At 39.0% G+C, this 25,017-nt stretch overlaps 1 protein-coding gene across 12 annotated transcripts in view; it reads right to left on the bottom strand.

Annotated features, from left to right (window-relative positions):
- The window catches only part of DYM (dymeclin), a 205,903-nt gene that overhangs the window by 83,241 nt on the left and 97,645 nt on the right, over nt 1–25,017 (bottom strand). For 6 of the 12 annotated variants that reach the window (XM_040540536.1, XM_040540537.1, XM_040540539.1 and 3 more), the window contains one exon: nt 8,469–8,633. The exons of the other annotated variants lie outside the window; for them this stretch is intronic. In XM_040540536.1, coding sequence (XP_040396470.1) covers nt 8,469–8,633 — 165 coding nt within the window. The remainder of the gene's footprint in view (nt 1–8,468; nt 8,634–25,017) is intronic. 12 annotated transcript variants of the gene reach the window in all.

Raw genomic sequence — 25,017 nt, 5'->3', positions numbered from 1 at the left:
AATTGTGTGTGCTTGCACAAATCAACCTGCAGCAAACTACTCAGTCACACATCTCATGTATGCTATACCCACTAACCAATTTATATTTCACGTGAAAGCCACCTACAGGGTTAAGACTAAGTTGTCTGTTTTTCCTTTTCTCCACTTTAACTGCACTATTGATTGTTGGGTTTATTGACTAAAAATTAACTGCTGAACTAAGATTTTTTGTGTTATGGAGTGAGATACCTTGCATGCAACTTTAAGAACAAATGCCTCCTACATTAATGCCATAAATCTCGTTTGGTTCTTCAGAGTCCTTTGCCAAAACTTCATTCATCACTACTGCTCATATGCACGATTTGAATCCTCTAACCACCTACACCTTTGTCTCCAAGGGATAGCTACAATTTCTGCAAATTTATTTGCTCCATTGTTCTTCTGGGGTACTCATGAATCATCTGCTACTCAGGTTTACAAAGTTCCTTGGAATATTTTAGTATGTAAGGCTCTACGCAGTGCAGGTAGATACCCAAATACGTCTCTAGGCATCCGTGTGTGGATTAAACATTCGGTTCTCAGTTTCGCTGGAGGAAGTAAGTAATCCACACTATTCAGAGGAAAAAAAGTATATATTTTGATGCTTAACTTCAGGCATTCTGGTTGGAACATCCTAATCACAATTATCAGTGTATATGCTAGCTGCAGCCAGTACTTTCCACTAGTTTCATCCGAACATAATGAGTCCTGGAATCACAGCTATAGCCTGTTGATTTGCAACAAGAGCTCATGATGAAGATGACTTCTGCATTAGCCAAAATGTAGCTTTGGTGAGAATCTGCGCTCTAATTTGACAAATCAGAATATGTTTTGAATCAGTAACATATGTTTGTTATTTTCCAAGTGAATAATTCTCTATATTTAGGCAATAATTACACATTTTACTAAGCTGCCTTCACTAGCCAAAGTTCAAGCAACGCTGTCTGGGAAACCAAAACAGATAAAAGTGCATCACCTAGGTGGACAAAACAAAGAATACACACACAGAACATGCTGCCAGTGACAATGTCTTATTGAAGCTGCTGGAGAGGCAATGTTCTGCACCACAGGAAAATCGGCAGATACTATAGAGGAGAACAACTTACGGAAAGTTTTTTGGTCTGAGCAGAAGATTGCCTTACATGAGCACAAATTCTGATTTCTGCTATAAACTATTAAACTAAATTCAATCCGACATTCATTTTTATTAGTATTCTCCTGAACTCTTTCGGCAAGCTATAGAACATTTCTTGTTTTAGTCCACAAACAATAGCTTATTTACATATTTTATGAAAGAATAAGATACCCTCCCCAATCCTGATTAATTGCCAGACATTACGTATGAATGCAACCCCCCCAGCCTCTGAACAGACTGCTACAATGGAAATGTGTGAAAGTAATTTTGTTCCAATTTCATCTCATGGGAATGTGGGCTCATAAGCATTCAATTAAAAATAATTTTGTCTGATCAGGATGTGTTTTAGTTTCACATGCTAATGTGGTAGAATGCATCTAGATCATGTCTGTGATAAATTTTTACTAGGGTGGAAGAAATAAAGAAAATATGATATAGAAAGAACATAGCTCTTGCAATTTTTTCCTTTTTCTCCCCCCCCCCACTTTTTTTTTTTTTTTTTTGGGGGGGGGGAGGGGGTTCATGAGAATATAGTGCTTTGGGGCAGTACCTGGGATGACAGCATTTGTATTAACAGGAAAACTCTAAATCAGCATGAAGTCTTTTAACGAAAACCGTAAGACAAACAAAACAACAAAATCCTGTGTGGCAATCTGCCTGTAACTCAGATTTTTAATGCCAAAAGAAGCCACTTTGATCTGCTAGTCTGACACAAACCATAGGAATTCCCTCAGCTACTTCCTTCTTCAAGTCCAATAGCTGTGGCTGGACTTGGACATATCTTCGGAAAACATCCAATCTCATTTAAAAATTCCAACCTTGGGAAATCCAGAACCCTTGTTAAACTATTCCAATGAATCATCCACTATGTAAAAAATACGAACGAGTCTGAATTGGTTTTGCTTCAACTTCCAGCTACTGGAATGCACTGTACTTGTGCGTTCTGAACAGAAGGGCCCCTTATCAGAGAATTTCTTTACCTTTAATCTCCTGAAGTAAATCTCTCTCAGAGCAAACTCAAAACTGCCCAAGACAACTTCCAAGTCCTTTCAAAGTCAATGCTTTCTGGAGGTTTTAAACCCAAATGCATGACCTATGTGCATGAAATTGTACTGGCTCTATGAAAATACATCTTGCAAACATGAAGCTTAGTTGGGTACTTTTTGGTATCAGCGATCTTTCCCTTTCACTGATCACTAATTCCCTAAAAACTATGCTCAGTATGTTGTTCTAAATAGGATAGGAGTTAATAAACCAGTGCACAAGAGTTTCCAGTAGACATGCACCCACTTGATGAATAGCCAGTTGAACTGTATTTTGAGACCTACAATTTTTCACCCACCACATACCCACAGCATTGATTTTATATCTCACTGGTTTCTTGATCAATATGCTGTGCAGTACAAAGACAAATAATTTGTAATAGATTTATAAACAATTTCCTTCTGCCAAGTCACTCGATGTTGAGTGTAAAGTGATCTTTCCATAATTAAAAAAAACTCTTCAAGAAAATCACCAGCAGCTGACTAAAAAATTACAATCACAAAGCAATAAAACATTAAATTGTAGTAACTCAACAGACCTCTGCAGAAATTTCGTGGTTTGTTGTTTTTCTTTTTTTGTCCCAAGGGACAATAATTAAATGAGCTAGATTTCAGGGAAATGTTGCCCCACAGCATCGCAGTGGCCACAGAAAAAGCCTCATCTCCTCACCTGTGACCCCACATCAGGAACTGAGGCCACTAAACATCTTGAGTGGAAGCTCAGAGAATAGTTTCCATTACAACTTAGAGGCTGCTCTATAGAAATCTCAGCATAATGATAGTATCAAAAAAGCCTGCATCCTCAAAGAAATATTAACATAGCTTAACTGTCCTTTTTTCTTTGAAAAAGAAAACTTACTTTATTGCTACTTTTATTGATTTATTAGGTTAATTTAATTTTGTCACTTGTGCAATGGTCTACCTAGGATTGAAATTTAAATAGCATGTACTGTAACCTCTGAAATCAATGATCATTATAGCAACCCACAGCATAATTTGCCCTTTGTTAAGCCCATGAGGAAAAAGGCCATTTTGAAGTCTTCAGGCAGAACATGGGTGACCACAGCAGCTGAAATTTGTCAGTGTACAGGTGAGCATGTTAATAATTACAACAGCCCCCTCACACAAAGCTTAACTTGGAGGAAGTAAATGACAGATGGGCCTTGGCCCATCAATCCGCTGCAGATCAATTTTCTCCTTTGTATCTCACAGACTTTCCTATAAGATAACAGGCATCTCTGCCAGATACAAACCTCTCACTGCATTGCAATGAGCACAAAAATGGCTATTAAAAAAATGTTGATTTAGAGCTATCTGTACAGAAAGATTGTTAATTGTCACAAAAATGTGTAATCTCCAGCTTCTGCATTAGAAACTGGATGAATAACAGCATGTCTCAAAAAAATTCCCAACTAACCCGTAATTATACACTACGATAATGCAATGATATTGAAATTCCTGAATGGGTACCAATGCTGTTCTTATCAGCCTTCTGGCTTGGTGGATGCAGACCGGCGTGCACAGAGTAGTGCTTGAGGCAGCAGAAAAGAAAGAAGGGAAGGAGAAGGGCTTCCCCCATAGACTACGCCAGGCCTGGATGGCTCATTCAGATGCCAGTTACAAGAGGCAAGGTGCAGAACCTTACTAAAATGTCCTGCAGAAAAAAAGTTTTACTGGTGTTGTTGAAAAAAGAACATCAAGTTAGTCTATTATAGTGAAATACTTAAATCTACCAAAAATTTTAGACATTTCATTGCAGAAATAAAACTGCCGAAAAAGAAGAAACTCAAATTTTAAACTACGTTATCCACCAATCCAAAAAGTTTGCTTTAGTGATAAATGAAGCAATTCCTCTCCTGTGACGGGTCCAGACACCCGTTTTCATTATTCTATTTTGAAACCTACGATGTAAATGAGGCTATGCATAAAATGTGAGAAAAACAAGCCATTTGCCAAAACTTATTAAGACTTCAAAGATTTTTAGGTAATGTCCAATTACTCCATCACAAATTATTTTGCTTCTCTCACAGATTTTTACTGAGTTATTTACTAATAAAGATTTGCAGTAGTTCCCGTGACTGGGGAGCCATGAGTCTTATCTTCCAAAGCAGCTCTGCCTCAGGTTCAGCAGGACGTAAGCACTTAGAGCACAATTTTCCTGCAAAAGTGACATTTTGTCACCTTTGGAAACGCTTTCAATCTCAATCAATTTCATCTGCCTACAGCAATTTACTACATCCTTTTTGTTTTCACACACAACTGTGGACAAAAGTCTGCTTGCACCAACTCCACGCTGCTCGGGAGACTTGTTTACCAAAGGTGTCATACCAACTGGACACCTTTCCATTAAGAGATCCTAAAGCCAAAAAAATATTGCTCCTCTCGTTGATTTCTGTCAGCCTTCTTACAGCAGCAGAAGGCAAAATTCAGTTCTGTGTTTGTACTCTGTCCTACCCACTAGATGCTTATGATACAACTGATAATCTCCCAGTGAACTAAGGACCAATATTTCACACTCTGTATTTAAAATATCACAGTCAGTATCAGAAGCGACTTAATGTATTTTCAAAAGTTATAAATAACCTTGAGTGCTTTAACTGGCAATAGCAGGAAAATAGGAAAGGACCAGGTTTCAGCAGCAGCAGGCTAAAGGGTATTTTGGAGAACACCTCTGCTCTTCTACTCTGCTCATCCAGCTATTACTTAGTGAGGCTGAAGTATTGACTGCTTTATTTGCTCTAACTTAGGGTGAGACTTTTACATTAACTGCTTAAAACCTGAATGCAAACAAATGCTCAAGATGTGGTACAGAATCAGAGAAAACAAGTAATTCACAGCAGTCCAATCCAATTTTAAACAACACTAAATAATCAATGCACTTATCCATATTGTGCAAGTCCACACAGAAATCATTTGAGGTTCAAAAACAAACATCTCTTTCTCCCAATCTTCCCTACAGAGACCAAAGCCAAAGAAAACATGTCAGACTCCCGAATGTTTTAACTGTTTTCAAGGACAATACTCTGACACCTTTCCTGTTTGTACTCAAGGTCGGGCCAGTAATCTGCATCATGACGCGGGATGGTCTATACGTTCCTGGAATCCAGCCCCAAGACCCAGCACAGCCCCCACTCAGGGGAAAAAAAGTTTGAAACCGGATAATGAACACAAGTTGGCTTTAAGCAGTACTTCACCATTGCATTGCAGCTACAAAAACATTCCTGGTAATCAGCAGTATTTTTCAAAGCTAACCTCCAAGGCCCTGATCCCACAAGGACTGCACAATCTTAAATTAATGTAATTGCATAATTCCATTGACTCTGATGGCATGGGAGGAATACGGTTGCAAAGCTTACCCGCTACAGGCTTCAGACAATGTGCCAAAACACTTCTGAAAGGGCGTATTAAAATCTTATTAGATATGTTTTGCTGTTTAAACAAACCTAGTATTAAGTAATAAAAGATATGCAAAATGGATAAACCGTGCAAATTTGACATCGCATTTCTTTGCCTTTCTTCTCAGGGCAAAAAACTTAATTCACATGAATCCATATAATTTTTCCTTTTGCTGTACTGCTTCACAAACATGTTTACTCAATTTACAAAGCTCAGCAAAACCGTATTTCCTGCTTTCACACAATGTCAAGCTAGCTATGAAAATAAAACCATCTTTAATTTGTTCGGCATCCCAAAACAAATCATTGCTTGTTAGCTGCCTTTTGCTAGTACACGCACTAAGCCAGTTTCATTTTCAAAAACGATTTCCTGGGATTGACTGCAGCCCAAACAGGTTTAAAACAGACAAGGAACACACATGAGCATGAAAACATCACACAATGAACATGCAGTTCAAAAGGCATGAGTGAGAGAACATACTCCACATCACGAGGCAGAGTTACTGCAATAATCAATAACAGCACAGCCACAACAGAATTATCAGACAGTAGTAATGACACATTACAATCCCAGTTTCGGTATTTGTGTTATGCTAATGCACAGCACAGTAAAACAGGCATTCCCTCTCCTCTGGTTTAAAATTTAGAAAATCCACCAAAAGCAACACTGGCACTAAATTCCAGTCAAAGCCACAACCTGCTGCTGGCTGCCTGGAGACCTGGTGCTGCATGCGTAAGGCATGTGGGGTGCTGATTCAAGGACATACGTACGTACATACACACACTTTTTATTCCCCTCTCCTCCAACAAATTCACTTTAACCAATGATACTTGTTCAGTAAGTGTGGCATGAGACGTGTCTGCAGATTTGACAGGTGACCAGGATGTTGCACAAAACCATAGTAGCTTGAACAACATTGATCAGGTCAAAGTCTTATGCTTTTTACCAGTAGTCCTGCAAAAAGGCATGCAATGGGAAGGCTGTGCTTTGTAAATCACCATAATTATCGTTCTGCTTTTAGAGGAGAGATGGAATGCATAAATTACTAGCAGGTTGTTCACAGGGCGAAAAAGCTCTGTAGTTAATACAGGATGCATGCACAGATTCACATAAGAAAACAACTTTTTTTGCCAGCTCCAATTATGCCACTGTATTTGACATTGTATTTGTATTTTCCAGACTGATGCAGGCAAGCTTTCTGGATACAAACTCTAGAAGTTGTTTGAATTTTCTAATCATACGTAATCAGAACAACAAAAAAAATTATCTACTAAAAACTGCTATATGTATGTTTTCCTTTTTTTTCTGCTCTAAAAACTTCATGAGCTTGTTATATGAAAATAGAGTATATGGTTATCAGTGCTTTCTTTCATCCATAAAGCCACCATACAAACCAGAGACATTTCAGAAGACGTGAATATTAACAGAGGAGCAGAAAGTATCGGCGGTCTGTGGGTCAAGGACTACACATGAAATCCACCTGTGTTAGCCATAATTGGTGGTTTCATCTCCAGTCTCTAAAGGATGCAATATCCATGGTGTAGCACGTAGCCTCCTAAGGAGGACTTTGCCAACAGGATGTTGTAGAGTTTCCACTGTACAGAGTACAAGCTGGAATAATTAAGACATCTCTTTCTTTCATGTTTTCAGGATATTATTCCTACATGTAAAACATTCCATCTTTAACAAGATTTTGGTGTGCACTGCCCTCATTATTATTACTCATTTTAAAATAACGTCTGTGAAATCTTACCTGTTTTTCCTACTTTAATACTGTATCCCTGTTCCGAATTAATCTGGAGAAAGCCCCTTGGGACAGCTAGATTTTCATCTCCTGTTGAGATCCTTCAGTGTAACTCTCCATCACTATGTACTACTATAAAATTTATTTTGTACCAGAAGAGCTATTTCAGCTTGCATGCCGTATTTTCTTCACTTGACAATCAAGCTGGTTTTACTTATGTTTACTGTGTGGTCTGTTGCTATTGTATGCTGGCTTAGCTGGGAAGCTGCATTTCCAGTCTGGATGCTTTCCATATACTTGTCAATTTTGTCATGCAATTTTTAACTTGTTTTCTTAAAGCTTCTAGCATTTTGGTTAAAATATTTAATTATCCATAGCATCAAAAGTGAAATATTAAAACTTAATTTTTACTTGGAATAAACAACTTACAGGAAATATCTGGGTATCGCATGTAGAATTTATTTTTAAATTCCTAGTCTTTTACAGTTTCTGTGGAGCATCTACAATTCTGTATCATGAACATGACGTTATATTGTTAGCTTGGGCTGACACTCCTCTCATTTGGCCTAATCAAAACTGATAAGGCATATAAAAAAAAAAAGATAAGAGGGATCTGCAAGTGCCATGACAATTTACTGAATTTGAGGGAAAAGTTCATCCTCATTCTTGAAAAACAAATTATATACAGTATTACTGAAATAATGGGCATCAGGAAAGTATTAGACACTTTCATGTAAGACAGCTTATATCGCTGCACTAATTCCAAACAAACTACATAACTGCATGAAAGCTTTGTGAATCACAGCTCACAGTTCTTCTGTCATAGCTTTGGGAAAGGATTAAAATATTTTCACTCTAACATAAAAAGGATTTAAAACTCCCAAAGGCCACACATTAATTCCAGAAGTGGTGTTCAATCTTTGATGACAGATAAAGTATTCTGAATCAAAAAAAACCAAAAAGATAATTAAACTTCCACTTCTACCACACTTCTTAGGACACATACCAAAGATGCCATAGACATAAACCACCCCCATTGCCATTTCATGTTATCCATCAGTTTACTCAGAACATGCACAGATCAGTCACAGAGCATGCAGCATGCAGTAAATGGAGAGCAGAGGTTAACAACCTGGAAGCATAGGATCTGAGAATGTGAGAACAAGTTAAAGACAAGAGTTCCTCTCCATTGTCACTGAGGGTCGAGAAGCAATGCTGCAGCGTAGAGCAGTGAGAGTGGGGGAAATACAGTTTGTCCAAGACATATACATATCTCCGCAAGTGGCGGCAGGTATAACTGAAAGACAAGGGTAAAGGGAGAAAAACAGAAAAAGAGGTATTTTCCTTTAAGAAAGCTAATTCATGTTTTAAAGTCCAAAGAGGTTTTTGTGCCAAGAGTCAATGGAAGATGCCTAAGTAAGCAATGCAGCAGTTTGGCATAAAACAACAGTTTCACAAGACAGAAGGAACTGCTAGCCTGTGGCCATACGCTGGTTCTGTCAGTACTGCAACGGGATTTGCCAAGTCTCATTCGTTAGAGATGCAAATAATTGCGCCCTTTTTTCTTTCTGGTTGATAATATTAAAAAAAAAAAAAAGCCTCTCTCAGTTTGCCCTGAAAACAGAAATGCGTGAATTTGAATCTAGTTTACAAAGTCTATCATAAGAAACCAACAGAGTATTCACAAAATGTAACAGTACAGTAGTACGTGATAGCTCAGGTCACAGCGGAACTCTGGGGCATGGGACTGTGTGTGGCACATCCTCCAGGAAGTGCCTTAAGCAGCCTAATATATTAGGAGACAGATGAGACAGATCTTCATGAGCATCAGGATGCTCCCACCAGAGGTTTGCTGTCCCCACTGCAGCCTGGGCATGGGTATCTCTCCCATTTAGACATGCTTTTGGGGTGCTGAACTGGCAAAGCTACTCATGTAGAGACTGAAGACCAAGTTATTTTTGAAGTTGAGTCTCTTTCACTGACTTTGGAACGAAGAAACAAACACCTGAACTCTAGTCTGCAGCATCCTTACCAAATGAACACCCATCATTTCATAGTTTTATAGGTTAAACCTCATAAAATTTTCTACCCCAACTGTCTGTATTTCATGGGTTACAATCCTGTCTATAATCGCTCAGCTCCATGGAGCTAAAACAAACTTAGTAGACTAAATCATTTGTGTACCTTAGGTGAAAAACAGGAGAGAAAAAAGTGCCACAAACGGCTGATCCTGGGGCACAGTCAGTGTGCCTCTAAGCCTAAAACTTTATCAGGACCTATATCTCTGACTGCTTTAGTATAAATAGCATTCACTACTGGGTTAAAATAAACTACCTACCTTTGCTGAGAAAGTCGAGAAACACAACCCTTTTTGGCAGTTTGTTTGTAGAAATGCTAACTTTCAGTAGAGGAAGCAGCTGCTAGGAGGTAATTCTTAAGCCATCATACCTTTTTTGACTACAATTTAAAAAGTTATCAGCATCCTGTGAGCTACACAGACCATTCTTTTCACTCCACAGGCTGGGGATGGAGAGGATGAGGAATGGCATTTACAGAATTCTGCACTGAGGGTAACTCTCAACACATGAGCATGCCCCTCCAGCTACCCACAGAGGCCGCAGGATTTTTTCCAAAACCAGATTAAAGACGATCTCTTCGAGTGTTTCTGCTTTGAAGACTTAAATCATCGTGAATCCGCTGCTTACATTTAGTAAGTTGTTCTAACATTTTATGACTGTTACTTGAAAATTGTACCTTATTTCAAGCCTGTAAAGTTCTCATTCCAGATATTTCATCTGAGACTTGTCAAGAAATTGAGAGTATGCTCTAACATCACTTATCTTCAATTCCCATCAATGCTGTCATAGGAATACACATATAATCTTACATAACAGTAAACTTTCACTCTCCTGTTTTTGAGGCACTGAAAGTAAAAAGAACTCTTTGAATGCCTTCTCGCTATGTAAATATTGCTATAACTATATTCTCTACATGTTTAAACTTATTAAATAACAAAAATTCTGATGTTCCATAAACCTTAAATTAAGAACATTCTTTGTATTTAATAGCCACTGTGAAATGAGAATCAAAAGAATCCCCCCAGATTTTCAGATGCAAACCAATACAGAATAGCAAAAATACTTGGGAGACTAAAGTTACGTGAATCTGTCTGGTAAAAATCCATCTCTTCCATCAGATCATCCATGATTCCCGAATGCAAACTGGCTGGAAATGAGCATGACAAAGATGGAAAGCCAATGACATCTATAAGATAAACGCAGATGCTCAAAACTGACAGGGATCAAGTCAAAGCACCCGACTCCCTCCTCAGCTACGCTAATGGAATCCTTTGATTTGTACTTTGACATCAAGGGTAGCTGAAGACAGAAGGTGACATTTAGAAATCTCCAAGGGTTTATTCCCCAGGGTGTTTACTTGTGGGTTTCTTGTTTGTCTTTCGCTTTCTCCAGCACAGCCCAAAAACTTCCACCAAGCACAGCGGGTGGGTAATTGAAAGAAAGAGCAAATCTAAATGAAACACCAAAACCAACACAGAGAAGGCTCATTTGCTAACCATGAAAAACGCATGTTTTTGAATAAAAACATACCTGAAATACTTTGACATTACAAAAGAAAACAGAGAACCTGACATCGGTGAACAGACCGGTAAGCTACCTATTACTTTAGGACTTTTTTCTATTCAAGTTTCTGGCATTTGTGAAAACGTTTCCTTCCCTGATCCTGGCATTGCCTCATCTTGCCCAGAGGCAAGGTATAAAATGATAAGGGAGAGAGGAAACTTCAGTATTGCTGGGCAAATGAGGAAAAAAAGGAGGAGGAGGAAGGAGGAGGAGGAAGGAGAAAAGAGAGAAGAAAAGAGAAAGAAAGAAAGAAAGAAAGAAAGAAAGAAAGAAAGAAAGAAAGAAAGAAAGAAAGAAAGAAAGAAGAAAGAAAAGGCAAATCAAGTAAAATCACAGTCAACTACATCACTCTTAAGAAAGAAAGAAAAAAAAACTTTTCTAAAGAGAGAATTGCCATTTCCAATAACTCTCCCCAAACTCCTCTTCCTTTCTACTGCCTCTCCAGCAGGACATTTTGTTCTCATAGATCTTCAGACTGGTGAAAGCTTACACTCAACTGCTCTGAGGATACTCTCACCTGCTCATATCAGTCTCCCAGTAATTTTGGAGCTCTGGTCCTCTCCTTTCTGAGAGCTTTTTCAATCTGTCTGAATCAGCAGTAGTTACAAAAATGGATGCTCCCATGATCTCTAACCTCAGAGTAAGTTCCTATACACACTGCTCACTATCTGCCACCCAAGCCCATGTAGAGAAAATGTATAATTCATAAACATAAAACAAAAATAAACCCAATATATATGTATTTTATTTTTAATTTAGTGCAGCTCTAATGAAGGCAAAAGCGTCCTTTCTACAGAGTCTGGACAATCTCAATTGGTTAAGGCTTCCTGGTGAATTTTACTTAAGCAAAGGCAAAGAAACACTTTAAGATCAATGGGAATTAGATGTCTACAGCCCTGGGGAGCTGGAGGCTAGCTGGGAGCTGTGCTGCTGCTCATGTGAATGGGTGCAGAGGCTTTCTGCAGCTTTAGGAAGTCTCTCTCCTGACTGCCTGAGGTCCTCAGAGGACATTGCATGAAACACACTGATAAACAAAATCAACGAAGAAATTACGCTTTGCTGAAGATCTTCCAAACCTGCTCTTTTTCATGTTTCTCTGAAGAAAATTCAATGTCCTAAAGTGTCCCGTTCTTCGGCCAAAGAGTCAGTCTAAGCCCCCACATGCAGAGGATGGAAGGAAGGCTGACCTGTCCATCAGCAGCAGCTCTATGCAGTTTCTAGCACTCTTAAATTAAGTCTGTCAATAGGAAACATCTAAATCATTAGAGAACAACGAAGCAGAAACAAGACGTGTGGCCTACATAACTGCCAGCTGACACAGAACAAACAGAAAAGCAAACTGCGTACTTGCTACTTGCTGCAAATATTTTGGTTTAGGTGATCACATCACTTCAAATTTTTAACTTCAACTCCCTGTAATCCAAGAGGTGTACACGAGGCTACAGCCACAAGGTAAAAATTTAGCAAAATTAACAGGTAAAAAATAACAAGCGCTAAAATTCATGGTATGCTTAGATTTTTTTTTCTTTTCTTTTTTTTTTTTTTAAACTGCAAGGACAGACTTGAACAAGAAAATAGCACTAAGCAAACATGCAAAGCCACTTACATCCTTATTTATTTAAACAAGAAAGTAAATATTTTCTCTACTGAAGTCAACTGAAATTTTAAAATAAATATATAAAAGACAAAAACATAAACAGCACCAAGCCAACATCTTTTTAGCAACACAGAAACGAAGCAAATTGGGCAGGGTATAGAAGAACCGTCTAAACACTAAGCTCTCTGTAAATACAATATAGACTGAAACTACGTATACAGGATTCAAAAGAAAAATTCCCAATGTTAATGTTTAAGTAATACTAATTCACAATCTTCATCTCAGTGCATGCCACATTTTATGAAGGTTATAAATCTTCCACTTTATTGAGAAAAAGTAGGGTCTTGAAAACATACATACCACATGTATTAGCTCAGAGAAACTAGATTAATCTGCAGCCATAAAAAAAGCCAATTTTGCTAAGCCTGATTAAATATGTAGGTCATATTGTTTCTGCGGTAGAATTTGAAAAATGCACACCAACCATCTTTTGCTAAGTTTGAAGACTTAATCGCTATACTTTCAAAAGGGAGTTATGCTACAACATGACTCTATGGGAAAGCCAGAATGGAATCATTTTTATAAAAAACAATCAAAGTATAAGCTAATTAAACTGCAGCACACGTTAGTCAGCATCCCAAACTACCTGTATACATGCCGGGAGAAGGTTGTGACGTGCTACAAAGTTTTTACTACTGTTCATGTCAAACAACCTATGTTCTAGGAAGCGTATTAGTCATTACTTTCATGTTCCCAAAGACGAATGCAACAAAAATGTATACTACACTCACTCAAATACTACAGAGAGGATGACATTAACTCACTAGATCAACCACTCTGTGAGAATGGCTAATTCATTTTCTGCCTAAAATATTATCAGTGCTGTTTCATACAGTACAAACAGCAGAAACGCAACCCATCAAAAGCAGACCTGCCTTCTTGCCAACAGAAAGAGTACAATATAAAATCAGAATTTTGGACAAATTGTCAGTTCTGTTTCGTAATCTGCTATTTACGATGCTATGAAACATGGTACTGATGAACTACAGTAGAAAGAACACTACCTAAGCATTATGTGTATTACTTTTTTTTTTTTTTTTTTAAAGTACCAAGACTATTATGAATGACTGATATGCATGCATCAAAGAAGGTTTGGGGTGGGTTTCTGCCACTGTGGCGGTGGTAGCACAGTTAAGCTGCTTAAGATACCGTTAAAGTCAGCACTGCAGACGCAGGCAATTGCACTGACTTTACTGTTTATACTAGAGCACTTAAAACTTAATTCCTTCTTTTTCAGACAGTTTCAATATCTTTACCCCTAGTCCAACTCTAAGCAGTCCTGCTTAAGAGTCCAACTCCTAAAAGTCCTAACTCTAGTCCTGCTCTAAGCAGAGTTAACACTGAATTCACACCAGACAAGGGTTTTGTTCAGTTGGATCTTGAAAGCCTCCAGGGACGGAAACTCTACAGTCCCTCTAGGCTCCTGTGACAGTGCTTGACTGAAAGTTTTTCCGTGTCATTTTCCATAGTCATTTCTTCAAGACTATGAAAAATTGTCATCTTCCATCAAGCTGGAACCTTTGACTTCAGTTTTTGACCATTCTCTCTCACCTTTCTGCCACAGACCTCTATAATAAACCTTGGTCTACTTTCTCAGCAGCCTTCCCCTAGGTATGGGAAAGCTCCTCTCAGGTCCTACAACGCTTTCTCTAGATTCCTGCAGTAGCTTTGCCTCAAAGCCTTCTCTTTTCAAAGCTAAAGAAGCACAGTTCCCTCAGCCCCTCCCCAAACACCAGGACCTCCAGCCCCCAACGTTGTGTCAGCCCTCCACTGAACTTGCTCCAGTTTATCAACACCTTTCTTACGTCTGAGGGCCCCAAACCTGGATGCAGATCTCCAGATGTGACCCAAGGAACGCCAAACAAAGCAGAAGTAGCACTTCCCTACATGTAGGGGCTATGCTCCTGCCTTACAACCCCGCATGCTGCTGGCCTCCTGGGCCGCCAAGGCACACAGCCAGCTCCTGCTCGGCTTCACTGGGGACCTTCCCCAATTTCTATGGCTTGTCAAAAAAAATGACAGCCACGGGTCTTGCAATGGCCCGAGTCAGCTCTCACACAGCAGACAGATAGTTTCACTGGGTCCCATGAATGTCTTTGCGTCAACTCTCAAGTTATCCATGACTTCACCCTTTTTTTTTTTTTTACTACTGGTAGTTTTCTTCCTCGATCCCTGCCGAACTTCCTAACCTAAGCAACAGTGTGACTTCTTAGCCTTCTAAAAATAGTTCATTCTTTCAAGCCTACTTTTCAGATACAAGTATCTAAAAAGCACTAAATTTACATCTCGCAGCACAGAGTGATGACAGGATTTTAAACTGCATCATTGTAAACAGCAGCTGGAGGGGGGGTCGCAGGGTTAAAGGTGACATAACAACACAGAACAGAGAAAGATGAAAATTATTTAAATACTTCAGAAGAGATTATTTGTGATAATGCGTCACAGATGTAAGTTCCCATGCCCTGATGAGGCACTCTTGTCACCGTGCTGGCCAAATGCACACAAAAGGCTTATGAGAGGAGCATTAACTTTATGCATAGAAGTATTTATAGTGAAGGAAGACAAGGAAATGAAAACCAAACAAGTTCTGCAGATACTTGATAGACTGCAAATCAAACGATAAATACATGAGACTCTTACACAGAAAGGCAAAACTATCTCTGTACAGATGAAGTTGTGTTAAAAAGAACACAAGGATTTGTATATTAGAATCAGACGTGAGGAACTGATGACCCATAAGAAAAACGTTGTGAAAGAGCTGGGAGGAAGTGTTTATTGGGGACCGATGTTTGAGACAAAGAATGAAGGCATTAATCACCCAGATGTACCAATTCCTTGGAAGGCACATATCCACGGCAGCTTAAGAAATGATAAGAACGGTGCTTTTGAAACGTTCTGAGCTTTTATCCTTTGGACAGACACTTGTGATAATTCACAGGCTCTACACGGGATTACAGGAGATGCCTACTACATGAGCATTAGAGCAGACATCTGTATCTCTGCACCAGCTACAACCCTGCAGGCTGCACGAACCTGAAATCCCTGTCAGGAGAGATGCTGGGGCAGAGCAAGAGGGGGAAGAGGGGGGCGCTCGGGCAGTCTGCTGACGAGTTGTTGCGGCACTGCTCGCAGCATTGCAGCACCGCTCGTCTGAGCCTTCATCCCGTTTCGCAACAGGATCCTTCCAATCTGAGCCCCGTGTAAATTGCGGCATCTGGAGAAACCTATTTGTGGACCCAAGAGCACAATTAATGAGTTACAGAAACATGTCTCTACACAGCTTCACAGCAAATTTATTTATTCACTGCAGATCTAAGTGTATTTACTTTACCTAAAAGCCTGTTCTTTCCTAAACTTGCTGAAGGCCATTACCATTAAAAAGGTTGAGTCATTCAACAGTTATAAAGACCTGATGCACATTAAAGTTGTTAAATCCTGATTCTTTCTTCTGTACCTATAGTTTCATCCTCCACTTAAAAGCGTCAGATGTTTTAAAGGGCAATATTCTACTTCTTAGCCGTGCAAAATAAGGTGAAAGCATATGGTGGTGAGAAATACCTTGGCTTACAGGCTCAAAAACGTCCAACTGTTTTCTGTCCTCCCCAGATCAATTAGAAAGTCTGCTTTAAAATGGTCATGTAACTGTGGGGTCCAAAACCAAGATTTCAATACGTGAATAGATCTATAGGCAACTGTAAGTTTGAAGAGATTTGAACCACAGGTTTGAAGGAGACTGCTCTTTGGATGGGACCGACACAGTTCAGCAGGGTGTTACCAGTTAAGTGTTCAATTTTCCTCTTTGCAGTCACTCGTACCGATCCCGTCTTCACACTTGCGGAGAGAGAACTTAGCTCACTGAATTGCAAAGCTGGTAAAGCACTGCACAAATATACTGACACCAGTTAAAATGTGAAATATGGAGCAGCCGTACAAGAACAGAAGTCATGACTTATAATCAATGCTACATTATTTTATGCTGATGCTTGCTTACAGCCATAATACAATTTTAGTTTGTCAGATAAATCCTTGTAAGTTCATTACTCATTCATCTATTTAGATCATAGTTGACAGTTTTTTTCCAGAAAGAAAATTTCTGAAAAGGAAATAGTACGTGTTTTATCTGAATGAAGCAGTTAATGAGGCAAATAGCTTGCAACTGAAGATACAAGACAGGTTCAAGCAAGTCATTATCTTGAGTCACTTCGTTACTTCTTTTAAGGAACACTGTCCTATAAATATGTTCAATTCAAAACAAACTGCAAAAGCAAAACTGCAGTTTCTATAATTCTACTAGGACAACGGTAGTTTTTAGAATACTGTTAGAATTCCCTTATTTTTTTTTTAAAATGTCAAACCTTTTGTAGGACAATTTATTTCTACAGAGCAGATTTTTTAAAATGCAAAATCTATAAGGTTCACTTCTTCAGCGTACTTTGCATTAGACACCCAAATCCCAAAGAATCTTATAACCAGTGGGATACAACCCAATAAATGTTTTAAGGGCATTAATCTTCTTCTTCCAGGCCAGCTAGAAAAAATCAAAATTGCACTAGCAGGACTAGAATAACGCTGCTAGCTTTCACCTTTTTGCTTCCTATCATGGTTAAAAATGCAGAAAACTTAAATGACACTAGCTCCTGAGGGCTAAAAGGAAAAAAAAAAAAGATCTTTGCCAAAAAACAAACAAGATAAGGGTGGTTTATGGCAGTCAATCATATACATGTCTTCAGATTGATCTTTAAAGCAAAAGAAATAATGCTTGCAACAAAATAAGAACTCATTTCAGAGAACAGCATCTTCTGCTTTAGGTTTGATTCAAAGCACCAGCTTCTTCTGCATTCCAAACAGCTCTTTTTTTTTTTTTTAAGACTCACATTATTAGAGCAGGGATGTGTGAGCTGTACCTCAAGTCTCAGGCTGCAGTAATTCACTCTTCCAGTACAAAAAAAAGAAAAAGCGAAAAACAGAACTAGCAGGTGCTCGATTCGTTAAAAACCAGAAGAAAATAACTCTTCACAAACACCACGTTAAACCGCGGCACTCAGTACTAAGGATTCTGTGGACACTAAAACAACACAGCTCCTTCAGCCAGAGCTTATGAAGGCAGGTAAATCCCCCAGCTGCAAACTGCTGGAGCCTGGGATACTAAATGAGGTGAGTGTCACTGTGTGCTTCATCTGCCTTGACAGATTTTGTACACAGCCACCAGAAAATGCTGTTGGAGAACGCTCGCAGGTTGAACCGGACTTTTGTCTCAAACAACAGTTTTAGGGGCCAAAGAGAAGCTCAAGGCTTTTACAGCCATTTTTTTTTGGCTGGTGCTGGCTTTGTCTGGGGGAAGCGTTTTAAAGAAGAGGCAGGCATTCTCTCTTCCCTCCCTAAAATGGGTTTAGTACCTTAAAACACAGTATTTTTAACATGATCCTTGATGATGCAGACTGTGCTCTGCAAAATTCCTTCTCAGGAATAATCCAGTACACACGAGACCAAGTCACAAAACTGCTGTCGTGTTTGTCTTTGAGGGTTTTTTGTTTGTTTGCTGTTGTTGTTGGTTTGTTTTTGGTATCTCTGGATGGAAAGTGCAAACAGCTTCTTCAGCCCTGAATGGGAAAATAGTTCAATTTCATTGGAAATACGGAAAAATGCTGATATCTATTTATGTGTAAGCTTTTCTTCTGGAACTTGCTAAAAAGAGAGAAGTTTTTAAAGCTTTGTTCTGCCGTATAGCAATTAGTACCCACATTTTGCTATGAGTAAGGCTCGTTTCATAAATACGTTACTTTTTGATTATCCAATTACTTTGAACGCCACACTACATAATCAAGGATCAGTTTGCAAACTGGGGAAAAAGAAAACAATAAAGCCAAAATACATTCCACAGACGTTATTCTGGAGGTATTCAAGAGATGTGGATGTAGCACTTCGGGACATGGCTTAGCGATGGACTTGCTGGTGTCAGGTGAAATAGGTAGCCAGACTTCAATAAATTTTAGTTCTGAGGCCAAGTTTTGTGCTAATTTGAATTATGTTCATTACTCACACATTCTGCCAAGTGGTGACTTACAGCTTGAAAGATGCTGAAGTGCTGCACAATTTCCTAGATGGCAGAAGACTCATGAATTGTAGCAATGAATTCCCCCCAAGAAATGCAAGAATCATCACAATGTCTACGTTTTACAGGTCAGCAAAGTGCTTCAGTAGAAGAGAACTATTTTGACCAATGTTGAACATTTAGTGTGGTAAAAACTTAGATTTAAAACAACATTTCAAGGCAATCAACAATGGTATTGTTAAAGAACACTGTGCTACGACATGCAGAGCAGAGGATCGGCAGTGTAACACCGGTAAGTTTTCTTCCTTGCAGATTTCTCCACCCTGCATCATTACATGTGAAACAATCCCGAGACAGAATGAAGAAATAGTTTGCCCAAGACCCCTCCCTGTTTCATGCTGATCCAATCCACCTCAAAATAAAGCTATGAGTCTGTCCACCTGGGAAATCTCCAGTATCCCATGAACCCAGGGGTGCCAGGCTCCAAGCACTTCTAATGGCATGCAGGGTGTTCAACTGCCCACGCCAGATGGAGGACGAGGGTATTACTATCCCATCAGGTGCCCACTCAGAATCCCCGGCAGGTTCAAGCAGTCTTAACCCAACTTCACTGATATTTCCATGTTGGAAACAGCTGATATCAGCCTAAAACCTCATCTCCATATGTTACACCCAGGCAAAAAACAGGCCTACCCGCAAGGAGTACTCCTCTTTCTGTTAATACAGCTAAAACAGCATTTTGATATATCTGACTACAACTACACTCAACACGTACCAACAACGAATGCTTCATTCCTGTAAAAAATTAACTTACATCTACTTTGCTAAGTTCTATCAGCAAGAAGATTTTTGGCACTAACATTATCTTTTCCCTTATTTGTTGTTGCAACTGTTGTCTCCCCTTTTGTCAAAGCCTTTCCTCCTAATTGCAATGACACCTCCCAACTTTGGGATTGCTGATCAGCTTATAAGCGTCCCCACAGCTAATCTAGGTCAACAAGCTACTAATAAAGCCAGCATATGCTCCTTTAACACTAAATTGCTTTCGTCTCCCAACAAAAGCCGCTCCACAGAAACTCCATGCGTACAAGAAGCAACACTGATGCAGTAGAGAGCAAAAAAGATAAAAAGCGATTGCAATGTGTGCCCGTGCCAGCAAACAGCTCATGAAAGAGCAATCTGCCACTACCAGAAACCCAACATTGCACAGGTGATACAAAAATCTCTGAGTACCCTGCTGTGCGTACATCTTCTACTGCTACCAGTCCCCAGATTAAAATCCAACTCCAGACTCGGTGGCTTGGAGTTGTTGGATCTTCCCTTTCCCAAACGCCCTCTTGCAAACGCAGTCGGCACACTAGAATATCATGAAGGCCCCTTTCTGAAAAGCCATTCGTGTTCACTCCACTTGGAACACACCATAAAAATGGGATTATCATTTTTGTACCATACTGCTCTGTGAGGAAAAAAAATCTCATTATAAAGAAGTTTCTCATAAATAGAGTATCATTTACGGCCAGGTTGGATTTAAGTAGGCTCTCCTCTAATCTACCACGCTACAAAACTACCTGAAAGTTAAGCAGCATTAAAAGCAAAACGTCTTCGAAGCTTCTAATTCTTACTTCTGAGGCAACGTCAATCAGTCACTTTTGTGGCGTTCCATATCGAGTAGAAGTTATTGCTAAAAATCTAAGGCATACAGCACATAGTAAATGTCACCAAAGCAAAGGACAGGCTACAGAAAATCAACACAAACATTTCAGAGCAACAGATTCATCAGGAATGGCATTATAGGGCAATGGAAGTTTGCTGGGATGGATGGGGGAGTCGTCATCTACTGCTTTAAAGCGAAGACAGAAAATCAAACGTGCTAGTTGAGTTGCAGGTAAATCGTCTGAAGTTGAAGAAAGATGCTTTTCCCCTGCTTAGATCAGTGACATGACAACCCCCACGAAAGTCTTAGGGGACAGGAATTAGAGGATGCCATCGTTTCTATCAACTGGTCTCCCAAAGCAGAGTCAGGCCTGCAGGGCATCCTGCATGCTCATGGCTTGCACCATGAACACAGGTGATGAAAGCCAGCATAATTCTGATTTAGGAAAAAAACTCTTGTTTAGAAAACTTAGCAACAGTATGACTAGGTTCTTTTCTATTACTTTCATTAAGGTAATTTCCTTCTAGCACAAGTATAATCCATGTGTGATGAAAAAGTAAATAAGGGGAAATAATTAGCTATTACTCTTAAACAGCTCAGACCAGAGATATTTACACATCACTATTAGAAACCGGGGATTTGTGACTACACCCCTCCCAGCGTCTGCAGAGGCAGAAATCACTACTTCAGTGAAACTATTCATTGCCCTCTATTCATTTTCCCTTTTCTTTTGGTTACAAAAAGGGAAGGGGAAAGCTGATGCTTGGGGGGTTCAATATTTTAACAGCTCTGGCCACAGGGCATTTATTCCAAGAACACCTTTCAGAACTTGGTCTTTTATTACTGCATAACTTGACTTGTGAAGTCTCTTGATATACACTGGTGTGAGATCAGACGCCTCTTTTCTCAAGGGTTTGCTAATATGGACACTTTGCTATTATGATAGAGAGAAGAGTAAACTGAGATTTAATTGTCCAATTAAAATCTGAACCCAGAACATAAAAGGCTTGTCTCCAGATTGGTCTTGCAGTTGCTTTGAAAAGCTGCTGCTGAAGTCCAGGCTCCTGCATGGTATGGTGCAAACCTGCACATTTCAGAGCATCCTCCAAGCCATGCAGCTCTGAGCAACACAAACACCTTCTTATAACAGTTCCAACAGAAGAGTAATAAAGGACAGAGCAACTAGGTTTATGTATTAATAAAAATAAAGGTCAGTTATTACACTATGACTCTATCTACTGGCATTTTACCTTTTTTTTTTTTTAACCTTGCTCTTTGCTTACTGAGAACTGAAAGCTGACATTTCTGAAATAAAACTTTTCCAATATCATATTTCGTAGGGTCAAAGAGTTACACCCCCAAATTCAGAATATAAGAATCTTCATATTTGAAAAATGGTTCTCTCTCACTTAATACCATTCATTCCCTGATGCAACAAAGCCAGAAATATGAGTTTAACAGAAATATTGCATACTCTATTCATCTAATTTCTTTCAGTCAACTCACACATCTCATTTAAAATCTGAAGTGCCTACTACGCTGAAATTCTACCAATTAAAAATGAGACTCTTGCATGAGAAGCAACTTTACTGAAGTTTGCAAGCGAGAATGAAATTAGAAACCAAACAGCTTTGAAGCATTCATGCAGAAACCTGGCAATTTTTTTTTTTTTTTTTTTTTCCAGTTTTGCTCCTTAAGAAATGCCTTTGATTTGGGTAACTCAGTTTCAGTAGTTTTCTGCACCAACTGTCCCATTGCCGTACTCATATGAAACAGGAAGCTGTATGTTAAAGGGCTTCCCAAAAGCACCGTGGACATCAAAGGGAACAAAAAGGCAGGAAAATCGGAATGCTCACAGACTGTAAAGCCATGTGGGAGAGAAATGTATTTATCTTCCTACATGTGAGCAGCCTTGTGAGTTCTGAGCCAGCAATTACATCTCATTATTGTCACTGTTAGGAAATTTTATGAAGCAACTGGTAAATTCTAATTTCATCACATTCACACAATAATTTCAGAATTTTCAGTTTAATGTGGTCCTTAATAAGCAGGTCAGATCACACGTCTTGCTGCTGCACAAACGTTTTTCTTTCTCTGTAGAACACACACACGCCGGACTACTTGAATAAGCAAGTGCCTGGCCAACGCAAAATGTCTTCTGCTTCTGTACAAAGAGATCCTTTTTGATGAAAATGTAGGTTTGGAGGTAAGACAAAGCAAAAAAACAAACAAATGAAACCACAGTCCCAACCCCCAAAAAACACATTAATACAACTTACTGCTAAGGAACTGATGATAAACATGAAACTACTCTGACACTACTTTTTTGCTTTAGAAATCAAGCTTGTGGAATAGGTAGGAGAGCTTTCAATTTCTCCCCAAAGCCATAAAAACAGAAAATTCCATGTGCAGACCTGAACAGGGCCTTAGAATTGACAATTTCAAACGACTGCCAGAAGTAAAAGCAAATATGATTTCAGACTTACAAGTCAGGGATGTAAATGTGTTTCTCAGCCTCAGCTCTTCTTCTGGCTCTACATTTAAGGAGTTAAGTTAGCTTAAGTGAGCTCACCTACATATTTAAAAAAAACACGTCACCTATATACATATATATATATATATATATATATATGTAGGTATGTATATACACACATATATATAAAGAAAGAAAACACTTTAAATAGTCTCAGGCCAGGAAAAAAGGCCAGGGTACCACACCTAATGAACAGATGCATTACAGAGTCCAGCATCATTCTGCCAAATACAAGAAGACATGAAATATACGATTAATTTTCTCCTTGTCCCTGATTCATAAAAAACAACCGATCATCTAGGGGAAAGAGGAGGCAAGTAACATGCCCTCTTCTTTTAAGAATAATACAATATAACAATTGATAATGTGACAAATTAATCTGATTATATATGCCCTATAAAAAGGTAAGCAGAAACAATACTAATGAAAGATCAATGGTCTAGCACTCCATCAAATGACTTCAGGAACATTACAAAGATGTGCCATTCTATGAAGATGACGAATAAAAACATTGCAAAAAAAAACCAACCACTTCAATAAGGGACATTGTGAAGTAACCAAAATTCAGATTGACCATCCCAGCACATCATCTATATTGCAAACAAACCCATTCTTGGATAAGCAGTGAACTTGTTCTGCAAATAAACCAGTATTCATTTCTGCACACTCAAGCATTCCATCAGTTTACCAGTACCTAGGAACAAGGCACAAATTTAAGTGATTAAAAATCATAAAGATGGAAGAAAACCTTCATAGCAAATGTTTCTATAGTTCACGTTTTAATCTAGAGTCAGTACCGTAATCACAACAGTTTTTACAGAACTCTGACAATTTCATTAGATCAACTGTGGCCATAATTGAAACGGGGCTAATAAGCTTGAAAATCATTAGATTCTAGATTCACATTACTCCATATTTCAACAAACTAGCTACATGGTTTCACGGGCAGCAGTATAAAATACACAGCCACACGTCTCTATTAAGAAAATTCAGAGATTTCTTCAGGAATAAATCAAGTTAAAGGAGCACTGTAATGGGAAATACATTTTGCACTCCTGCCATACGTATTGTTCACTCTCTGTAGCACTAACTCCAGAAAGCTTTCTTCTCATCCAGTATGAAATTTGCCAATTGATGCTACTTGCAGCTGGTAATTATTAACAAATACTTTGCAGCAGCAATACAACATTTCTACAGAGACTCAAGACAAACTTCGAGATGACACTGGATTAAAAATTGTCTTTAACCAAACTCAAAAGGTGCAGTTTAAAGCAACACCACGCACTCTTAAAGAACTTTAATAAAATATTTTAATTCAAGAATATCCCATAAGATTACTCTAAGATAAAATGATAGTAAAAAAAAAATATCAAATAATAAACGCAGTAAATCACAAAGCAAATGGTTTGTTTGGGGAGGTGAACCATCCCCAAACTTGCAGCACGTATCAGAATGGATGGGAATTTTTCTTGCTAGATTATGAAACACAATTGTCACTGCAAACGAAGACATTCATCAAAGGGAAATAAGAGTTTCAGCCTCTTCTCAGAGGACAAAAGGAAGACTTTATGAACCACAGAAAAGCAGTCACACTTCAGTACTGAAGCACGGATATTTAAGCGCACTACTGCCAGCTCTTAGAAAAAAGCACATGGAACTACTCTGAAGCATCATCCTCCAAAATGTCTCACAGCACTCATCACCACCAGCTTCCAGGGCTGCTGGGCTAGTGGGGAGGAGAGTTACTGTCCCTGCTTCTGACAGACTGCAGCAGAACGAGTACAGCCAGCTGTACATCTCATGCTTTGCTCTCCTAACTGAGGTACGGTAGAGTTAGGGTGACACTCAGGTATTACACGCTATATATTCTCATGATCCAGCCTGCACAAGTTAATGAAGCTTCTGATCTGCTAAACTAAAATCCCATTTATGCAAGCTTCCCCCCCCCCCGCCCCGGCCCACCTAACTCCCATGCTCATTAGGAGAATGACAAAAACTATTACTTCATATTGTTCCCTGACCCTCACTGAAGTCTCTAGACAGCAAAAGAAACCAGCAAAACGTGACATAGGTAAAATTGTGCCACCTCTTGATATTTCTCTTAAGTTACCTAAAGGAGAGAAGTGCAACTGATGAAGCGTTCA

The sequence above is a fragment of the Cygnus olor genome, chromosome Z, assembly GCF_009769625.2.
Source record: "Cygnus olor isolate bCygOlo1 chromosome Z, bCygOlo1.pri.v2, whole genome shotgun sequence".
Lineage (NCBI taxonomy): Eukaryota > Metazoa > Chordata > Aves > Anseriformes > Anatidae > Cygnus > Cygnus olor.
This window is presented reverse-complemented; position numbering and strand designations above follow the sequence as displayed.